This window comes from Melitaea cinxia, chromosome 20 (assembly GCF_905220565.1).
Source record: "Melitaea cinxia chromosome 20, ilMelCinx1.1, whole genome shotgun sequence".
Taxonomy (NCBI): Eukaryota; Metazoa; Arthropoda; class Insecta; order Lepidoptera; family Nymphalidae; genus Melitaea; species Melitaea cinxia.
Genome location: NC_059413.1, coordinates 10,769,909 through 10,788,949, shown reverse-complemented (window position 1 = coordinate 10,788,949; position 19,041 = coordinate 10,769,909). Strand labels below are relative to the sequence as shown.

Here is a 19,041-nt window from a genome sequence, read left to right as displayed (position 1 = left end):
GTCTTCACTTCGAAGATTCCGCAATGCTTGAAGACAAAAGTCTTCGAGCAATGCGTCCTGCCTATGTTAACATAAGGAGCCGAGACTGACGAAGGGATTGGTCCACAAATTTAAAGTCGTGCATCGTGCAATGGAACGGGCTATGCTTGGGGTTTCTCTCAAAGATAGGATTAGAAATGAGTTTATCCACGAGAGAATGAAAGTAACCGACATAGCCCACAGAATTAGCAAGTTGAAGTGGCAGTGGGCTGGTCAAGGACCGATGGCCGTTGGAGTAGACGGGTCCTGGAGTGGAGACCGCATCTTGGCAAATGCAGTGTAGGACGTCCTCCGGCCCATTGGACCGACGATCTACGTAAGATTGCCGGTGTAGGCTGGATGAGGATTGCGGAAAACCGGGATGTCTGGCGCGAACTTGGGGAGGCCTATGTCCAGCAGTGGACTGCACAGGCTGAAGTGATGATGATGACGTATTTGGCTTTTTTAGCAATAAATTATTTAATTATTCCAATGATGAGTTAATGAAACATTGTAAAGATTTAAATCTGAAACTTAAAGATAATTCAAGTAGTGAATCAGACATTGTCAGTATTGGTTTATTTCATAAAATCATTGCATTAAAGTTGTATTTTACAGAAAACCAGTCTAATGATTCACAAACCTTATTACAATATATTTTTACCAATGACTTAATTTCAACATTTCCGAACACAGCAATAGCGCTAAGAATATTACTTACAATGCCAGTTTCAGTTGCATCTGGTGAAAGATCCTTTTCTAAATTAAAAATTATCAAAAATTATTTAAGATCAACAATGCTTCAGCAAAGACTAAGTTATTTAGCTATAGTTTCAATTGAACATGAAATTTTAGACAGTTTGGATACAAGAAAGTTGATAGAAGATTTCGATAGATAGTCGATTGGCGGCATAATCGGTATTGCACGCGGGCGACGACACGGCTAGCGGCGTGCCTGAGTTTGCTATACCTTACTTTAATACCTACCAACGATCACGGGTTCGATTCCATTTTCGCAGTTATTTGCTTTTATATAAATATTCTTATATGTTTAGTTTTGTTATTCATGGCAAGAAAGTTATACAATCCGGAGAAACTTGGCTTGAAATAAATTCTAATCATTCTTACACAACAATTATCAGCTACCTACTTCAGTTAAACACAGGCTGTAGCTATTACTGTATTTAAATATACAATATTAATAATAAATAATAATATCATCATTACAGCCTATACAGTCCACTGCTGGACATAGGCCTCCACAAGTTTACGTCAAAAATAACGTGAACTCATGTGTTTTGCCCATAGTCACCACGCTGGGCAGGCGGGTTGGTGACCGCAGTACTGGCTTTGTCGCACCAAAGACGCTGCTGCCCGTCTTCGGCCTGTGTATTTCAAAGCCAGCAGTTGGATGGCTATCCCGCCATCGGTCGGCTTCTTAAGTTCCAAGATGGTTGTGGAACCTTGTTATCCCTTAGTCGCCTCTTACGACACCCACGGGAAGAGAGGGGGTGGCCAAATTCTTTAGTGCCGTAGCCACACAGCACGGCAAATAATAATATACAATACTTAAATATTTTTCAACCAAAGCACCTACGCGTCTAGTCACGCGTAGTCTTAGCGAGGCCCTTGATCTTAGGACGTCGTAAGCTAGCTCATTTAGTGCCCGCGACATTACGTTACATTTGGTGCTCTTAATATAATGGAATAAAATCCAGGCGTAATAAGAACTTTTATAGGCTTTTTTACACCCGAATAAAAACGGATAAAATACAAAAAATATAATATTCTAAACAAAAAAAAAAAAAAAAACAATACCCTAAGCCATTTTGTGATAAAAATTATTTAGGACTACTAAATTTCTAGTTTTATTTTTTTTATTTTTCAATAAACTTCTAATGTACCAATTAGAGCCTCTTTTAATGAAAGGACATGGGCGTATTTACCCTAGGGCCAAAAAGGCCATTGCCCGAATGGGATTCTGCGAGAAAATACTTACTAGGGATGTGTAAAAGTAATTAATTTTTATTTGTGTCGATAGTTATTTGCTATAACCGAATAATAACTTAAAAAAAATGCCGAAATATATTCTAGAGTTTTACTCAATTAATTTATGGAATGAGCGATCTAAAAAAAAGATAAGGTGAAATATAATGGGTACTATTAGTTTCATCGAGCATTAAATGAAAAGTATGCGTAATAGGCGGCCTAAAGAAGAAACAAGATCATCCGAATAATTTCTAAAATAAATCGAAAATTTTGTGCCGAAACGTCACACTCCTAACAGATAGGTTGCTTTTCCTTTTTTCCCCTAAATTTATCGGGCTGCAAACCTTATAGGCCTGGAGCGCTAAATCTTCAAATACGCCATTGCGCAAGGCACTGTGGTAGTTATGATTTATTACATAGGTACCTAGTTGTAAAACTTGGAAATGCATGTTGTACCATAATCATCATTGTTACCTAACCCAGTCTGACATTATGTTCGCTGCATAATACTCCTCCCATCACACATCTTGATGACCGTTATTGGTATCTTAATGCACATCATTTCTATTCGTAACTAGTTTAACAACACAAGCTGTGTGGCTACGGCAGTAAAGAATGTAGTCACTCTCTCTCTTTTCGTGGGTGTCGTAAGAGGCGACTAAGGGATAACACATTTCGACTACCACCTTGGAATTTATAAAACCGACCGATGGCGGGATAACCATCTATCTGCTGGCTTTGAAATATACACGCCGAAGACGGACAGCAGCGTCTTTAATGCGACAAAGCCAGCCCTGCGGTCACCAACCCGCCTGCCCAGCGTGATGACTATGGGCCTCACATGAGTTCACGCCATTTTCATACGAACTTGTGGAAGCCTATGTCCAATTAGTTTAACACTCCTTACGTTTAGTACATTTCTTGTCATAATATGACTATACCAAATTAACCTCCTGGTACTAAATCTATTCCAAACTGTGTTGGTACTTCTAAGCCTATAATGGCCTGTTCCATCACTTGCAGATAAAGTATATCTAACAGCATGAGGTAGAATAGCATATTAGAACTCGTTTCGTCTCGATTGCATTCAGCCTGTAACACCCTACTGTTGGGCATTGGCCTTTTTTTCCAAGTAGAAGTATTTGAGCTTAATCCACCACGATAGTCCATTGCGGGTTGGTGGATATATTCCCTATTATTAGTAACGATCGCTATCAGGTACTTGTGACAACAACCGGGACCGACGACATTCCGTGCTCTCCGAGGCACGGTGGTGAGACCCACAAGGGCAGACGTCCAAACCGGAAAGGGGTTTTGTACAAATACAAATATCCATCCCGAGCTGGAATTGAACACACAAACTGTTAGTGTTGAAGTCGATTACTCGCACCACTACACCAGAACGGTTATCTACAACATTTTGATTTACAATTTCGTAGAGATATCGATCGTATAGATAGTAGAATGCGATGGTGAACAAAAATAAGATAAAATAAACTTTAATCCGTGGTAAACGGTATTACGATAAGTACTTTTTGTATATATACTGATGTTGTTGATACCCATTGTAATACTGTTTGTTTTCCCAAATAAAAAGAAAAAAAAAAAATCCTTGTATAGCGTCATCTGTCAAATAGCGATATCGGCAATCGGAGGATCTTTTGATGTGTCATTATTTTTCGCTATACTTATGAGATATTTCTATTCGCAAATATTAATCTAAAAGTTGTAGTTTATTAATCGAGAACAAAAAGGCTCTAATAGGCTATTCTAACTCTTGCTAGTCTATTCGTAACTTAAGTGCTGGATAAACTTTATTCACAACCGGTTGAACAGGCCCTTAGTCAAGTATGTTAGTTTTGTATCTTGTCTCTACTTTTCACTATAGATATATGGTAGGTACGTCTCTGTCAACATTTTTATCAGTCTTCATTTAGCGTTCTCCTCTACTTCAGACGAAATGTACAGTAAACTACGAGATTATAATATGGCTACAATACACTCTAAAATCTATTATTATTAAATATACAGGACAAAAATGAAACTACAAGTAAAGTGAGTAACACGACTATTTTATTATATTTTACTCTTAAAATATCAAAATACATTACAAAACTAAAGTAGAAATATTATTAAATAATATTTTACATAAATAGTCATAAAACTGTCACATTGATTATTAAAAAAATATTATTTATTGTATGATTTATTATTTTCAATAAAAGTTTGTTTCAACGACACATTAAGCATCTATATGTCTAATTATAATTTACTAGTGACAATACTAAATTACGATAATACTCATAACTACCTAATTTCTTTTATCTATTAATCTCCAATTTAAAAATAAATATAATTCATCATTAAATTCTAAGCAATGAATGCCAATTGGCAATAATATTTGACGTCTAGCGTTATATTACTAAAAACTAATATTAAAAACACCAATACATGAACTTCGGCGCAATTTTTATTTAATTTCCGCGCCAAACAGCAGTTTCTGATTTTAAATGGCGGGCATTTTTGTCTATCACTGTCAAATGTTTGCATAGATAACCATATGTTTATTTGTATGTTTTTTTTTTTTTTATAGCTGGTAACTTTTTTAACTATTATAATTCCTGTTTTTATGTATGAGTTGAAAGTTCATGTTTATTTCTATTGTGGGTAAGTGGAATTATTATTGAATCCACTTGTAATGTCACTTGTATTGTGTTGGTATAATACGTGTTTAGTATGCGTGGTTAGCAACGAAAAGACCGGCGTCAGCGCCCACACCTGTTACGGATCCAGCGACGTATTTACCCTGGGACGCATTACCATTGGCCTGGAAATAAGAATATTGTATAATGAATTTTTGAAAATGGCAACATTATTATTACATTTTTAGTTTTGTTGTAACTTAATACTAGTATATTTATATTAATCATTAATCTTAAATTGTTTTTTTATTTACTTTGCAAGATAAATATAAAAAAAAAAAACGATTAACCTTTAAGTTCCGATAAAATCATAAAACTCAGAGTTTACTGTTAATGTTTAGTAGTCTTATATATCTAAATTTTATCTAAAAAAAGCGCATGTCAAATACTTATAGCACATACTAATAAAACTGTGGATTACTATGTGAAGATAAAATTAATCTTTTTTTTAAGTATTAGATATTATTGTACCTACAGAATTAAAAATTCATAATCGAACAATGTTTATTTTATGAAGTTATTGAGAGTTTGAGTACTTTTATCTGTACCTAGCGCGAAATTGTTTTTATTTCAAGTTAACGATATTTTTCATTTCATTTCAAATTTGACGATGTGTCGCTTGTTTTCAATCAACTTTTATTTTATATGTTATTAGGTACTATACTAAACTTACTACTACCTATATATATTTTAACAGCATATAACAAAATTGTAATTAATAGGCCAGGAGAGCTGCCATCGGAAATATTTTAAGCCCACTGAACCTACCGTGTACCTCGTCAGCGTCACGACCACTCTGACAAGAGTGTCCGACTAAGATGTGAAATAATAGGTCTTCATATATTTATAAATCCATAAACATATACTATATGTACCCACTATATCTACTTTTAACCGATTTCCAAAAAAGGAGAAGGTTTTCAATTCGACCATTTTTTAATGTAAGTTAGCTACCTCAAAATTTTCGACTGAGTAGATTTTCGATAATTTTTTAATCGAAAGGCCATGGTGCATGTCATGTGGCCCCATTTAAATTTAATTGCGATCTGACAAGTTATTTTTGAATTATATCTAATAATGTGTATTTTTACTATATAGACTATTATATTTCATCGACCTACGTTGATATTATACTGCATAACTTTTTACTGAGTTTACTTGAGTTTTGAGATTTTGATGATTTCCGGTTTAATCGAAAGCAGATGTTTGTATTGTGGTCCAATTTGATCGATTTGACCCCAAAATCGAGATTTGATGACTACTTTTTGATTAATATTTGATAACGCGTATTTACTTGGCAATTTCTTCGTCTACCTAAGTACGTTGTATTACTTGTCGATGTAATAATAGTTAGTTTTTTTTTTTTCGTTTGCGAGCAAACAGTTATTTACGTAAGCCTTTTTCGCAGGAAGACAAAAAGAGTCTGCGACGTTAATTGTTATTGTCTAAAAATTATATTTTTCTATCTTTAAAAATAATGTTTGGCACAATCGCAGCCAATCGTCACGTCACGGAGTCAAGCTTTATTGTATATTGAACTGTATTGCGATTACGTAACGCTTAAATTAATGTTAATTTAATTTAGTGTCATATGACGGGGTGCGTCATTCAAACTCAACGTGAAAACACTAATGATGGACGAATATGGATATGTATATATACCATATTACATACATATAAAATGTATATAATTTTACTTTGACTAGCCCGTTGGCGCAGTTTGTAGTGACTACTTTCTGCTCCGAGGGTTGCGTGTTCGATTCCCACCCCGAGTCTTGGTGTAATATAAATATTTATTTATATATTATTATTTATGTTTATCGAAAAAAAATGCAGCAATATACCAGTCGGCTGTTACCTATACTTATAACACAAGCATTAAGTTGCTTACTTTCGGAACAGATGACCGTGTGTGTATTGTGTAAATATTTACTTATTTATTTACTTGATTGATTTTGGTTAGTGGTAACGGAAGTTGGGGGGAATAAGTTAGTGAAGATAGAAAAAGAGAGTTAAGTTTCGTATATTAACTGTAGGGGTAATTAGAGAAGCTTTACTTCAGTCGTGTGGTCTAAAACACACTCGTTTTTTATTATCTAATAATTTAATATTTAAATAGTTAACAGCTATTGAACGAATGCTAAATTGCTACGCAATATAAAAATATAAGTACGATAAATAAAACGAAAAACAAAGTAATAGATACAGACAAAAGGTTTCTACTGCAGTGTTTCAGTTATACAATGACATACTACTTTATAAATGTTAAGAGTGAAAGATTAAAGGGTGAAAAAAAAACTCAAGATAAAAAAAATATTTTTATTATACAAACACAAAAAAAAATGTTAGTTAACAACATTAACACAAAATTGTTATACACAAACAGTAACGTGCACATGTAAATACGCTACTAAATGCATGTTGCCAATACAATAAAATTTAATAAGTCATAATGATAGTCATAATAGGTAATTTCAATAGAAAATGTACAAAATCTTCCTCACGAACATCTTTGGACTTTTAACTTTGACAAGTTAAAACATGTTTTTGAGAACAAAAAGCACTTTTTAGCAAATTTGTGGTCACGTAAGTCCATCAATCAAGGAATTCTTGCCAAATATCATTGTAATTTTGCGGAGAAAGTATTGACATCGTATTCTATTGAAATAGGCTATATTAACAATGTCAATAAAATTGTTTTTAAAATAAAATTAATGAGAAATAAAAACAAAAAAATATATAAAAATATATAATTCCGAATTATTTAGTTGCCATAATTCAATAACACTTAATCATATATCAATATAATAAATCGACACCAGCAATTTATACTAAGCTAACTTTTAAAAATGAACTTTACAATAGAGACTTATAAAAGGGAAAAACGTGATACCTTTTATATTAATTAAGAAACTTATTTGAAATTCGGTATCTTTAATAGTTAATTTATTCATTGCAATTTCACAATTTTTTTTTATTACATATAAAAACACATTTTATCAAGTTCGCATTAAAAAACAAACTTATCGAAAAATCGAATTGGCGTAGTATTAATTGTTGGTGTCGAAATATTGCATACATCCAGGAAAAATTAAATTTTTAATAAGCATGTGATTTTACAAAGTTTGATTTTGAAGAAGCGAGAGATGGAATCGAACCAGCTACATATTTTCCTTGGCAGGCAAGACCGTTAGCCTGTATTGATTGATAATTATGGCAACAAATTATACATATAAATTTTGAAATTTTGAAGATTTTGAATCAGCATCGAGAATTGAGTGTTGTAAATTGCGCGATGCGTCGGTGGTGGCAACACGTGCGTGAGTAAAAAAAATGAAAATGAAATAATTAGTGTACATATTATTTTAGTACAAGCAAACATTAAGGTTAGTTACGATCACTTTTAATTTTGTTTTCTACCGACTAGTTAGTCTAGACGTCGAAAACTCATAGTAATATTTTATTTTTAATATTGTTATCAGCCGTACAATAATTGTATATTAATTTGTATTACTAGTATTTTATGTAAAATTTAGAATATTCATAATCCATCTCTTAGCCAGAGGTAGATTATATTGTGAACTTTATATGTTTAGTTATAATTATGCAAAGAGATGTTAATGACTACTATTGTTTACAAATATTTAAAAAGTGATCGCAACTAAATCTTATGTAAAATAAAATCATGCTAATTTAAACACAGAAAGCTTCTCAATCAACATTTAACTACGAGTCTTATTTATTGCATGCCTACAAATAACTAATGACTATTATTTAATTAACAATGTTATACTCAAGCGTTAAACGGAGCATTTTTACTAACTAAACTTACCTTTTCATTGATCAATTTTAATGTAAATTCAGGAAAATTATCTCTAATCAGAGATTATTTAAAATTTATTTTAATTGTCTAGCGAGCCAAGTAGTAATTTACTAGGAGACCATAGAAATAAAGTAACAAATGAAGATACATTAGGTACCTTAGTTGTCACTTGTTGTTAAATAGAGCTAGTGAACCATGAAAGTCTACAGAGATCTACAGAGTACTAGGACAGCATAAAATAGAAAATGTCTGTTGTATTTCCCCATACATTAACTATCTATATAACGATAGACTTCAACTGGTAAGTAATTTGTTATATAAATTAATTTTTTCGAACATTTAAATTATTTCCTCCACCAATACATCCTACTCACGAAATATTGTTAAAATGAAAGCCCGGATATAATTTTTTTTCCTTCAACCAGGCCAGCCTGCTTTATAGTCAGCGAAGTACCAGGAATATATAATCACATAGAATGTTACCTTAGCACGCTTCAAAAGTTCCTGTTGTCCAGCAAGAACATTCTCTTGTTTGCCTCCCCAAGCGCGGAGTACGGAGGCCTGTAGGGCGCGACCGTAGCTGAAGGTGAGTGCCCACGGCCTCTTCAGGTCGACGGTGTTGATGGCGTTCAAGTTCACAGAAGCCTCTTCCTCGGATTGTCCACCAGAAAGGAATGTTACTCCTGGAAATAATATTTATATTTATATTTATTCATAAGTCAACACCAACAAGTAGTACAACAACAAATACAAAATTAATAAAGTTAACATCGGTATCTAGATAATTGCCTACTTTTTTACAGGTGTTCCTAAATTACTAAGAATATCGTCAAAATCGAAACAAGTCAAATTAAAAATTGTCCATTTAGTATACAGTAATAAATATTCGAAATTAAATTCAATATAAATATACAAAATAAAATCAACATTAATGTCAGAGAGCAATATTAAAACAAAAAGTCAAAAACATTCAAAGTTTGTTCACATTTACTGTGAGTGCATAAATATAAATTACGTCCTTACAAAATAAATTAATTCAAATTAAGCTAGTAAGCTATAAAATTGTCAAGTTATACTATTGAAAATATTCAGATTTTAATTATATGGAATGGAATAATTATATATACAAATATCATAAATATTATATTATATACACATCTGCTGCTTCAATGGCTAATGTAATTAGTTTCAATAACATATGTGTGAGGGTACAAGAATTATTTACCGGGAACAGCAGCGGGTACGGTCCTAAGGAGTGCGGTGACGGTGGCGCGGCCGATGTCCGTTGGAGTGTAGGACTTCTTGCATTGCTGGCCAGCGGTTACCTTGAAATTATATTTTTATTTAATGTAACTATATCTACATGTATTATTAGCTTCTGAAAGTCATCTGTTGGGCAACACCATTTTCTTCTTTACGGTAAAATTACTTCAGTATTACACGGTCGCGAATATAAACATCAAAAAAACATGATTCCTACTTATTGCCTTTACACTGAGCACATCAAATTTAAGACAAATTTACACTGGAAACTGGGATGTTCGATAGCTTAGTAGCGATGAATACAATTTACCCACTGGGCATTCTGGCTTGCACTTTGTAGCTTATTCTAAAAATGTCTGAGAAGCTTTGAAACAGAATTATATACTTTATTTTAGAAAGTAAAGTTAGTAATAATAAGTCATGAATTACCATGTTAGGCTTGAGGAGAGTACCCTCAAGGAAGACGTGGTGGTCGTTGAGAGCCTTGTATACGGCGGCCAATACGGTTTCGGTGACCTTCTGGGCGCGGTCCAAGTCATGTTCACCTAGTAAGAATTGTTATAAATCACGTAATTTTTTTGTGTATTTTATTTATTATCTTATCTAACAAACTAAATATGTACATATCTAAGTTGTTGTGAAAGGCGATTATTATCCAAGGATTTCAAGTGGTGCAAGCATTTGACCAAAACAAAATAACCTTCTCCATTGAATCAACAAACAAAATGTCTTTAGACCATTAAATTACGATAAAATTCCTATAACTTTTGTATAAAATGACATTATTCGGTTTATAGGGGGCTGGTTAAAACAACTGATCGTAACAACATTTGCCTTCATTATATGATTATTAAACAAAAATAACAAAGTCGGAATACTTGTTATATTTGTATATTTAGTTGAATTTATATAAGATTTCAAATAGATATTTAGCTAATAACAATTTTTTTGACGTGAATGATGCAATTTAACAAAATATTTTACTTTAAATCTGCCTCATATTTATAATATGGAATTTTTCTGGTCACCGCGACTACTGAAAATTATTAGAAGTTTTAGGTTTCGTGTCCAAAAATCTTCACGATATTCATGATAGCCTAGTAATTTGAGAATATTTTTATCTAGTCGTCTCTAGCGTTTTCACTTGCGATTGATTACTTTGACGTCGGTGGCATTTTATAATATAACATAGGTATTACAATTGGATTATGTAGCTTTTAAATGACGGATTGATGACCATCTTACCATCAGGAAGTACTTCGGGTTCGACAATGGGGACGATACGCTGGCTCTGGCAGATTGAAGCATAGCGAGCTAGAACGTTAGCATTCTCCAAGATGGCCTGGTAGGAGGGAGTGTTACGACCGATCTTGAGCACACAACGCCACTTGGCGAAGTGGCAGCCATCCTTCTTGTATTGAGCACAACGCTGGGCTAAGTCATCCAAACCTGTAAAGGAGATTCAAACGATAAAAGAGGAGTAATTTTTGGAATATTTTTATTAGCAACAGTAAATGTTTTTTTTTTAATAAAATTTTGATAAAAAATATACGTTTTTTAATAACTCTAATAGTAATTAGTTTTTCATCAGATTGCATTTTTAACCGACTTCAAAAAAGGAGGAGGTGTATATGTATATATATATATATATATATATATATATATATATATATATATATATATATATATATATATATATATATATATTTTAATGTACGTTCGAGAATAACTTCGTTGTTTATGAACCAATTTCGATAATTCTTAGTTGTTAGAAAGGATATATCTTAAGCGTAGTACTATGATAAGGATACCAGGATCTGATAATGGGATCCCAGATAAATCGAGGGAAACCCTCGAAAATCGCAGTGACGACTAGTGAGTTTGTTAATTTTTTTCGTCTACTTACGTTATATTACTTGTCACAGTAATTAATTTCGGTTTTTTCGTTTACGTGTAAACATAATTATAAATACTCAAATGCACTAATCTAATTAATATTTAAAGTTTGTATATAATTTTGTTTGTATATAATGAATAATACATCTGAATGACCGTTATGACCTTGGAAGTTGACTTTACATATACAAACAGTCATACATCAGAAATGCAAATTTTAATGTGGTTAGTTCTACACTCTATATCGAAATCAAATTTATTTTGCTCCAAACTGTATATTTGTTTAAATTATCAGTGGAAACTTGTTTGAATATGTGTTAGTGTTATGTTGTGTATGAATGTCGCATTGATTTCGTTGGTTTCCTAATGAAAAAAAAAAAAAAAAAAAAAAAATCTAAAGACATAAGTACTCAGAGAACAATCTTTAAAAGGGTTCTAAATATAAAATATGCATTTATATTTAAAATTTAAACATAACTGAACTATTAAACTAAATTATATTTGGATTGGAGAATCCAGAAGTTATAATAGAGATATTCATATAACACACTAGGTCCATATACCTAAAGACAAAAAAGTAGTTCTTGTAGCTGACTACAATTTAAATTAAAACAAAATTAAAATTGATTTTTACGGAGATTTTGAAATATACCTGTCCTATTAAATCATAATTAAGATTGGTAAGGTTATCAAAATAGGTGTATAAGAAATTGAAAACTTATTTTGTTTTTCTCTCCTTGACCTTATCAAGAACATGTTTACCTACCACAATTAAATAATCATACACAAATAGTACTTTGACATCGTTATCTGAGAGATTAAACGACAGACCCCTCAATACAAAATAAGAAAATATCTCACCATCACTGTGAAATTAATATCAATACTTAGTAATGATACATATGAACATTGTACTTTTAAATAATGTAATATTATACAAAATTGTAGCAGATTTCTCAGTTTCTTATTTCTAATTATAAAGTTAATATAGTATGGTGTACTGAAGGAAAAGTTTATTCCATTCGATTTAAATTTTCGACTACTTTTGTCATGTTGAGCAAATGATCACAGCCGAACTCTGATATATAAATGTTACACAATTATATTGTTGTCTTTATAAGAAAAATGTTGTACAACGCTCAAGTCACAGTTCAGGAAGTAAATATCAAAACTAGTCAAGCCAACTTTCCATAATTCCACGTAGGTACTACAGTGTTTGAAAGTAGACCTCTGGTATTACGCTATTTTATAAAATTGGTATCTTAAAATTGTATTTAAGTATTTCCATTTATATTACACTTGTTTTGAAAGGAATGTAATTCGTTCAAATTTTCAGAAGAAATATTTAAATATAATGTTTAGAAAATTTCAATTTAACGCTTGCTAATTGCTTTCAGGTGTATTCCGATTTGTCGATAAGTTATATTCCAACGGTTGTTCAGGAATTGAAAGTTATTATAACATGATTGGATATGCTATAATATAAGTAATTTTTGAAGTGAAACTTCTTAAGGCGCACGAGGAGTAAAATTTTTACAGATCAAACGCGTCACGGCGTCACGAGTCAAGTACTTGGATGGGGTGACCGCCTGGGAACACCGCGTGACGTTGGCTTTGTTTTTTTTTTCAATTCGTTTTTTTATTATTATTTTTTTCATTTAGTTTCCCAAAAAGTTTCACTTCTGACATATGACTTTGTACGCACATAATTTTTCTATGTAGCTTTCAGATAAAATACTTCAGCCTCATGGGTTCTACTATTGGATCATAACTGTAGCACCGTGTCATCTAGATACTAATAAAAAAATCTGAAGAGTTTGTTAGTTTGTTTGGTCCGCTTTGAAAAATTCTTTCAGTGTTAGATAACCCATTTTCGAGGAAGGCTATAGACTATATATTATTTTAGTACCTCTTTTTTCTTAAATTAACGTGGGCGAAACCGCGGAGCACGTCTAGTGACTAATACAGTACAAGATCCCAAGGACCAAAAAAGAGCAAAAGTTAAGTCAAGCTATTGTAACAAAATAAACGCTGAAGTTATACAAACATTTTATAATAATTATCATTCTACTCATAACTATTGAACAATTATTAAAAGAATATAAAGAATTGAAAACTGTTTAACAGTAATTTCTGATAAACTTACCCTGGGTAGTGCATTCGTCCTCAGAGCCGAATAGAGGTACGACACCCTTGTCGACCTTGATACCGGGAATGATTCCACGCTTCTCCAACAAAGATACGAGAGGGGTACCGTCATCGGCCTTCTGGTAGAGGGTCTCGTGGAAGAGGATCACACCAGAAATGTTCTCGGAGAGAGCCTGGGTGGAAAGTAGAAAATAATATGGTATGTTTTCAAATACTCTGGTGCGATTTCCGCAATGACAAATTTTGAAATGTGCCTAGTTGATGTTTCAGTTTGTTACTAATATCTTATATTCAATGAACAAGACATTTAATTCGGGTAAAATATTTCTTAAATCTAATCGATACCATCTCACACAGACACGTTAAAATCGTTATGTCTTCAGTTAAATATTATATAATATGAATATACATAGTGTAAGTATTGGGAATAATATTCTCTGCTGAATCTTATTTATAAAATTCTCGTGTCGCGGTGTTTGTAAACTCCTCCGAAACGGCTTGGCCGATTTTCATGAAATTTTGTGTGCATATTGGGTAGGTCTGAGAATCGAACAACATCTATTTTTCATCTCCCTAAATGTTAAGGGTTAGTCCACTCCTATTTTTTATTAATTTTTAGATAAATTATTTATTGTTTATTTTATTATGATTTGGCGTTGAAAAATACATCAACCCTAAATTTTCACCCTTCTACCACCAACCCCTATTTTTAAATAGCGTTAAGCGGACAAGACTATGTTTGCCGAGTCAGCTAGTAGCAACATAAAATTAACATGGATCAATCACTTTATTATTAGCAGACAAGGAGCCAACTTTAAAGTATTTATTGTTCTGTAATGTTATAACATTGAGTCGGCACCGCTTTGGGCAAACAACTTCTGGTTTTCGAAAGCCTGTTTGTATGACTTCGTATTTGAGTGCCACGCTTTGCACGAAAAATCAAATTAGTATTTTTTTTATTTAACTATTTTTTCCGCATTAATATAATGTTAAATAACAATGCTATAGAAATATTACTTTTACAAATTATTGTCGGCAAATAATGGTAGTGACCATCGATATGCCGATTGATAAGTAACAATAATATTATATTATAAATATTAGTAAGCTGTTTTTTTGACTAAATACCCATATAAATTAAAATTAATCACGAAATATGGCGCTAAGCGCAAAACTCGAGACCGGTTGGACTAATTCCGCTTTTACGATTCTTTGAAGAATAATACGTTCTAACTAAATTAAAAAAAGTAACAATAATTTTAACTTTATGCACTTGACAATGTCTATGACAGTCCATTAAACAATTATTAACTGGCTGATGAGTTTTGTTAAAACTTTAAAAGTCTGGAGTCTAAAGTCTTACTGGGTCTGAGCTGAAGAGGAGCTGGCGGTACTTGCGGCGGTTTTCTTCAGTGTTCTCAACGCCAATGTCTTGCAGACGCTTGCCCATAGTACCTTAGTAAAAAAAAGTATTACAAAAATAGTAGGTACATGTACTTACATAATTTGTTTTTCAAATTCTTTTTTATTTGACCTTGCCGTAGATACTTCTAGTAATTTATCAAATTCAATAAACATTATTGCAATCTATTAATACGCTCATAAAGTCGTAGAACAATTCGTTATTTTGACCTTGAGACATGTAAAAGTCAAAACATTTGACGCGTGCTAAATATTTCACTTACCGGTAGACTCGTCAGCTGCCAGAATACCCTTTCCAGGTAATACGATCGCTTGAGCGATCTTCTTGAGCTCCTCCTGGACTTCGGGGGTGGGGTACTGGAAGTATGTAGTCATTGTGGCTGCAAGAAAAATAAAGTAGCACTGTAGTCGTTAAACACCAAAAAGAACTTATGATACCCTAAGGATTTTTCTTTAAACAAGTGACGTAAAAAACAAATAAAAATAGGTACTCAAAGATAATTTTTTAAAATATAAAACAAGCACTTATTAACATAACAGCAGAATACAGTTGATAAAATCTTACGCAAGTGTTTTTAATTATTATCAATATAAAAAATCAGTTCAGTGTCGACGAGACCACGTCAGAAGTAGGTGTGTACAATAAGCATGTCATGAATTAATCATGATCCGACACACCTCCGTTTCGAAAACCAGTTTATCAAGTTATTTCAACAAAATATATTTGTAAAAACAATGATATTGGTTGATATTTACAATTCTTAATTATTGTTTTTAGTTTATATCCTGGTAATAAGCTTCTCGTATCATTTTTCGTTTTTGTTGTTTTTCAATTTAAAAATATTTTTCTATCTATTTACAACAGATGTTTTCTTGTGCCACATCTCATAATGTTCGATCAACATAAATGGAACAACTTTCAGATTTCTAATATAACAGAAGAATTTTCTAATGCTGAGAGAAATTGTAGGTTAGCTGTTAATCATGATTTTATGTTGGAACTCATGGGATTAACTTTATCGATTTACTAAAACTTCAATCAACACATATAAGATATTATTACATCAGAAGTAAACGATAGTATGATTAAAACAGTTCTTAGTGTTCATATTCATCAATGAAAGAAAGCTATAGCCTAACAAAAATCTGTACTAATATTATAAAGCTTAAGAGTTTGATTGTTTGTTTGAACTTGCTAATTTCACTATCTACTGGTATTAATAAGAAATGTCACAAAAAGGGAAAAAATATTCTTTGTTGCGAGCTTAAAATACTTTAGTACATTTTTCTCTCAAATTAACGCGGATGAAACCGGGGCGCACAGCTTAGTAGTATCTAATAGAATAGAACAATTTACTAAGAAGGAATTCCTCAACTGAACTACTTCTTGTGTCATGTTGAGAACTTGACTACTTTAGACAATATTTACATTATTATAATACAAAAAAAAAAAAAAAATCATAATCTAATGATTGATTTTTTTTTAAATTATTTTCTTAACATAATTAAACTTCATTACTCTGTTTAAATACATGATTAAAACATCGTTAAATAATAAATTCAGATACATGGAACTAAAACTTAACTCTATTTTTGATTTAGTCAAAAAGTTATCAAAGAAAAATGTTTGTCTAGTTTATATTATGTAGTTTGTTTAAACAACAAATTAACTTTATTAATTTTAAACAAATTACGTTACAAAAAATTAAGGAAGTATTATTATTACCACTTAATTTAGTTGTTGACAATGAAAAAGTTTCAATAAATGTTTTTTAATACAAATGATTATTATTGAATGCCATTACTTATCAAGGCTATTTACTATCCTAACATTTTTGATACCTAATATATTTTTGTAAGCCTAATAAATATTACAAAGAAAACTCTAATAAAAATTGTATGGTACAACCTACTCCCGAACCCGATATAAAACAACCTTCACCGAGATGTTTATTTGTTAAAACGTATTTTATATTTAATTTATTATGTCAATAAATATATTGCATATGGGTTGCCTAACAAATTGCTGTCCAGGATATGATTAATAACTAAAAAGTTTTTTTTTTTTTTTTTAATATTTCACCAGTTTGATTATTAGACAAATTCTAAACTAATCAAAAATGAAGCCCATAGAATATGCAAACGTTAGGTTGCCTATTCTTTTCCGGTCATAACTCTCTGGTAGCCAGGTATAAACAGGTATATCTATTCATCATAGGTCTGATTATTGAAATAAAATTAAATGAAATTAAAGATTATTTCATTATGAACACGGTGGTATAGGACTGCCTGTGAAAAATCAGTCTCGAATTCCAGTTGTGAAATTTTTGATAAGTGAAATATTGCTGTCAGTGAATGTGTGCGTCTGAGAGGTCCCAACCAACCATCCTATGAAATAGAAGAGGGCACACAGCATAGCAGCTGTTTGAAGTCTGTCCATTTAAAGAAAAAGTGCGCATGCTATTTGTTCTTGAAAATGAAAAGGATAGCGATAGACTAGTAGATGCTGTGCATCATTTTGGAATAGTTTATTATTAAAATATATATATATTTTTTTTTAGTCTTAGAAAGTTATTTCTTCATCTATCAGTTTAATATACCTTTTGTTCCAAAGCCAGGCATCCATCCTGACTCGGGTGGGCCCTTTTTACCTTTTTTACCTTTTGGTGGCATTATTCAAAATTTTTAATTCACAAATTATACTAAAAAAATAATCTTATACTCGACATTTTTTATAATATTTATAATAAACTTACCACAATAAACTGTCACTGTTACTTCACTTACAAATAATTAATAATAGTTTAAAGATGGAATTTTCTAATGTTAGTGCTTATGTATCTGGTTGAATACAAATTATTTTCTTTTCAGAAAAAAAATGTCAGTCATATTGTACCATGTCATGTATTTTTAGTGATGTTTGTAAATATATCGATACAAAGGACTTACTTTTTATGTACTTATGTCAATTATGTTTCATTTTATATATAAAATTAAGTATTTTGTTTCAGAAAAATTGAATTTCTTTCAAAAGGTGACTGCGACCTTCAGAGGTCATATGTAAAATAACGTCATGAGCATGATAGTTATATTTATGTTAGCTAAAGAAATGAACTTAAATATATTACCTATAATATTTGGAGCAGTACCAAAATTTTTTAAACATTTATTTAATTACGCTTTTTATAACGTAAGAATATATTAAACAAAATACCGTATATGGCATACTTTGTACTTTGTAGAGAAAAACCTTTCGGTTTGATAGAAATAATATGAATACATAAGTAATATGATTATATTCATTCGATGAACTCTCTCACGAATAAATTGTGTAATTAGTTAAAATCGCGAATAGTTTACACGTAATTTATTAAATTACAGTACACGATATAAATTATCACTAAAAAGGACCTAATAGCAATTATGTTTTGGTTGTTTTCAAATTCATTATTTAATAAATAATAAAATAATTATTACAGTTCATTACATCACGTTTTCACGAAACTTACAGAATAAATTCATTAAATTAATTTTATTAAATATCTTTGAAGACAAACAAATATTAAACAACATATAAAATAAAAAATAAAACCACTTACTTTTTTTAAATTTTTATAAGAACTATTTCACTCCCCAACTGACTGTACTAAATTGAACTGTCAAAATTATTATGCAGTGAGAGGACACGAATAAAAGGTCATTTGAAGGTCTCTTATCTACGTTAAGCAGGCAATATGATTTTACCGACAAAAAGTGCTGTCATCTGTCAATGTATGTTGG

At 31.5% G+C, this 19,041-nt stretch overlaps 1 protein-coding gene across 1 annotated transcript; it reads right to left on the bottom strand.

Moving 5' to 3' along the window:
• Positions 1-4,057: 4,057 nt before the first annotated feature.
• On the bottom strand, positions 4,058-18,926 carry LOC123663369 (fructose-bisphosphate aldolase-like). The gene is made up of 9 exons (XM_045598058.1): positions 18,861-18,926; positions 15,525-15,641; positions 15,203-15,294; positions 13,838-14,012; positions 11,041-11,244; positions 10,225-10,340; positions 9,758-9,857; positions 9,016-9,215; positions 4,058-4,834 (listed from the first exon to the last, which is right to left on the bottom strand). Exons 2-9 carry the CDS (start codon positions 15,634-15,636, stop codon positions 4,739-4,741), a joined length of 1,095 nt encoding a protein of 364 aa, XP_045454014.1. The 5' UTR covers positions 15,637-15,641; positions 18,861-18,926; the 3' UTR covers positions 4,058-4,738.
• Between the last annotated feature and the right edge of the window lie 115 nt (positions 18,927-19,041).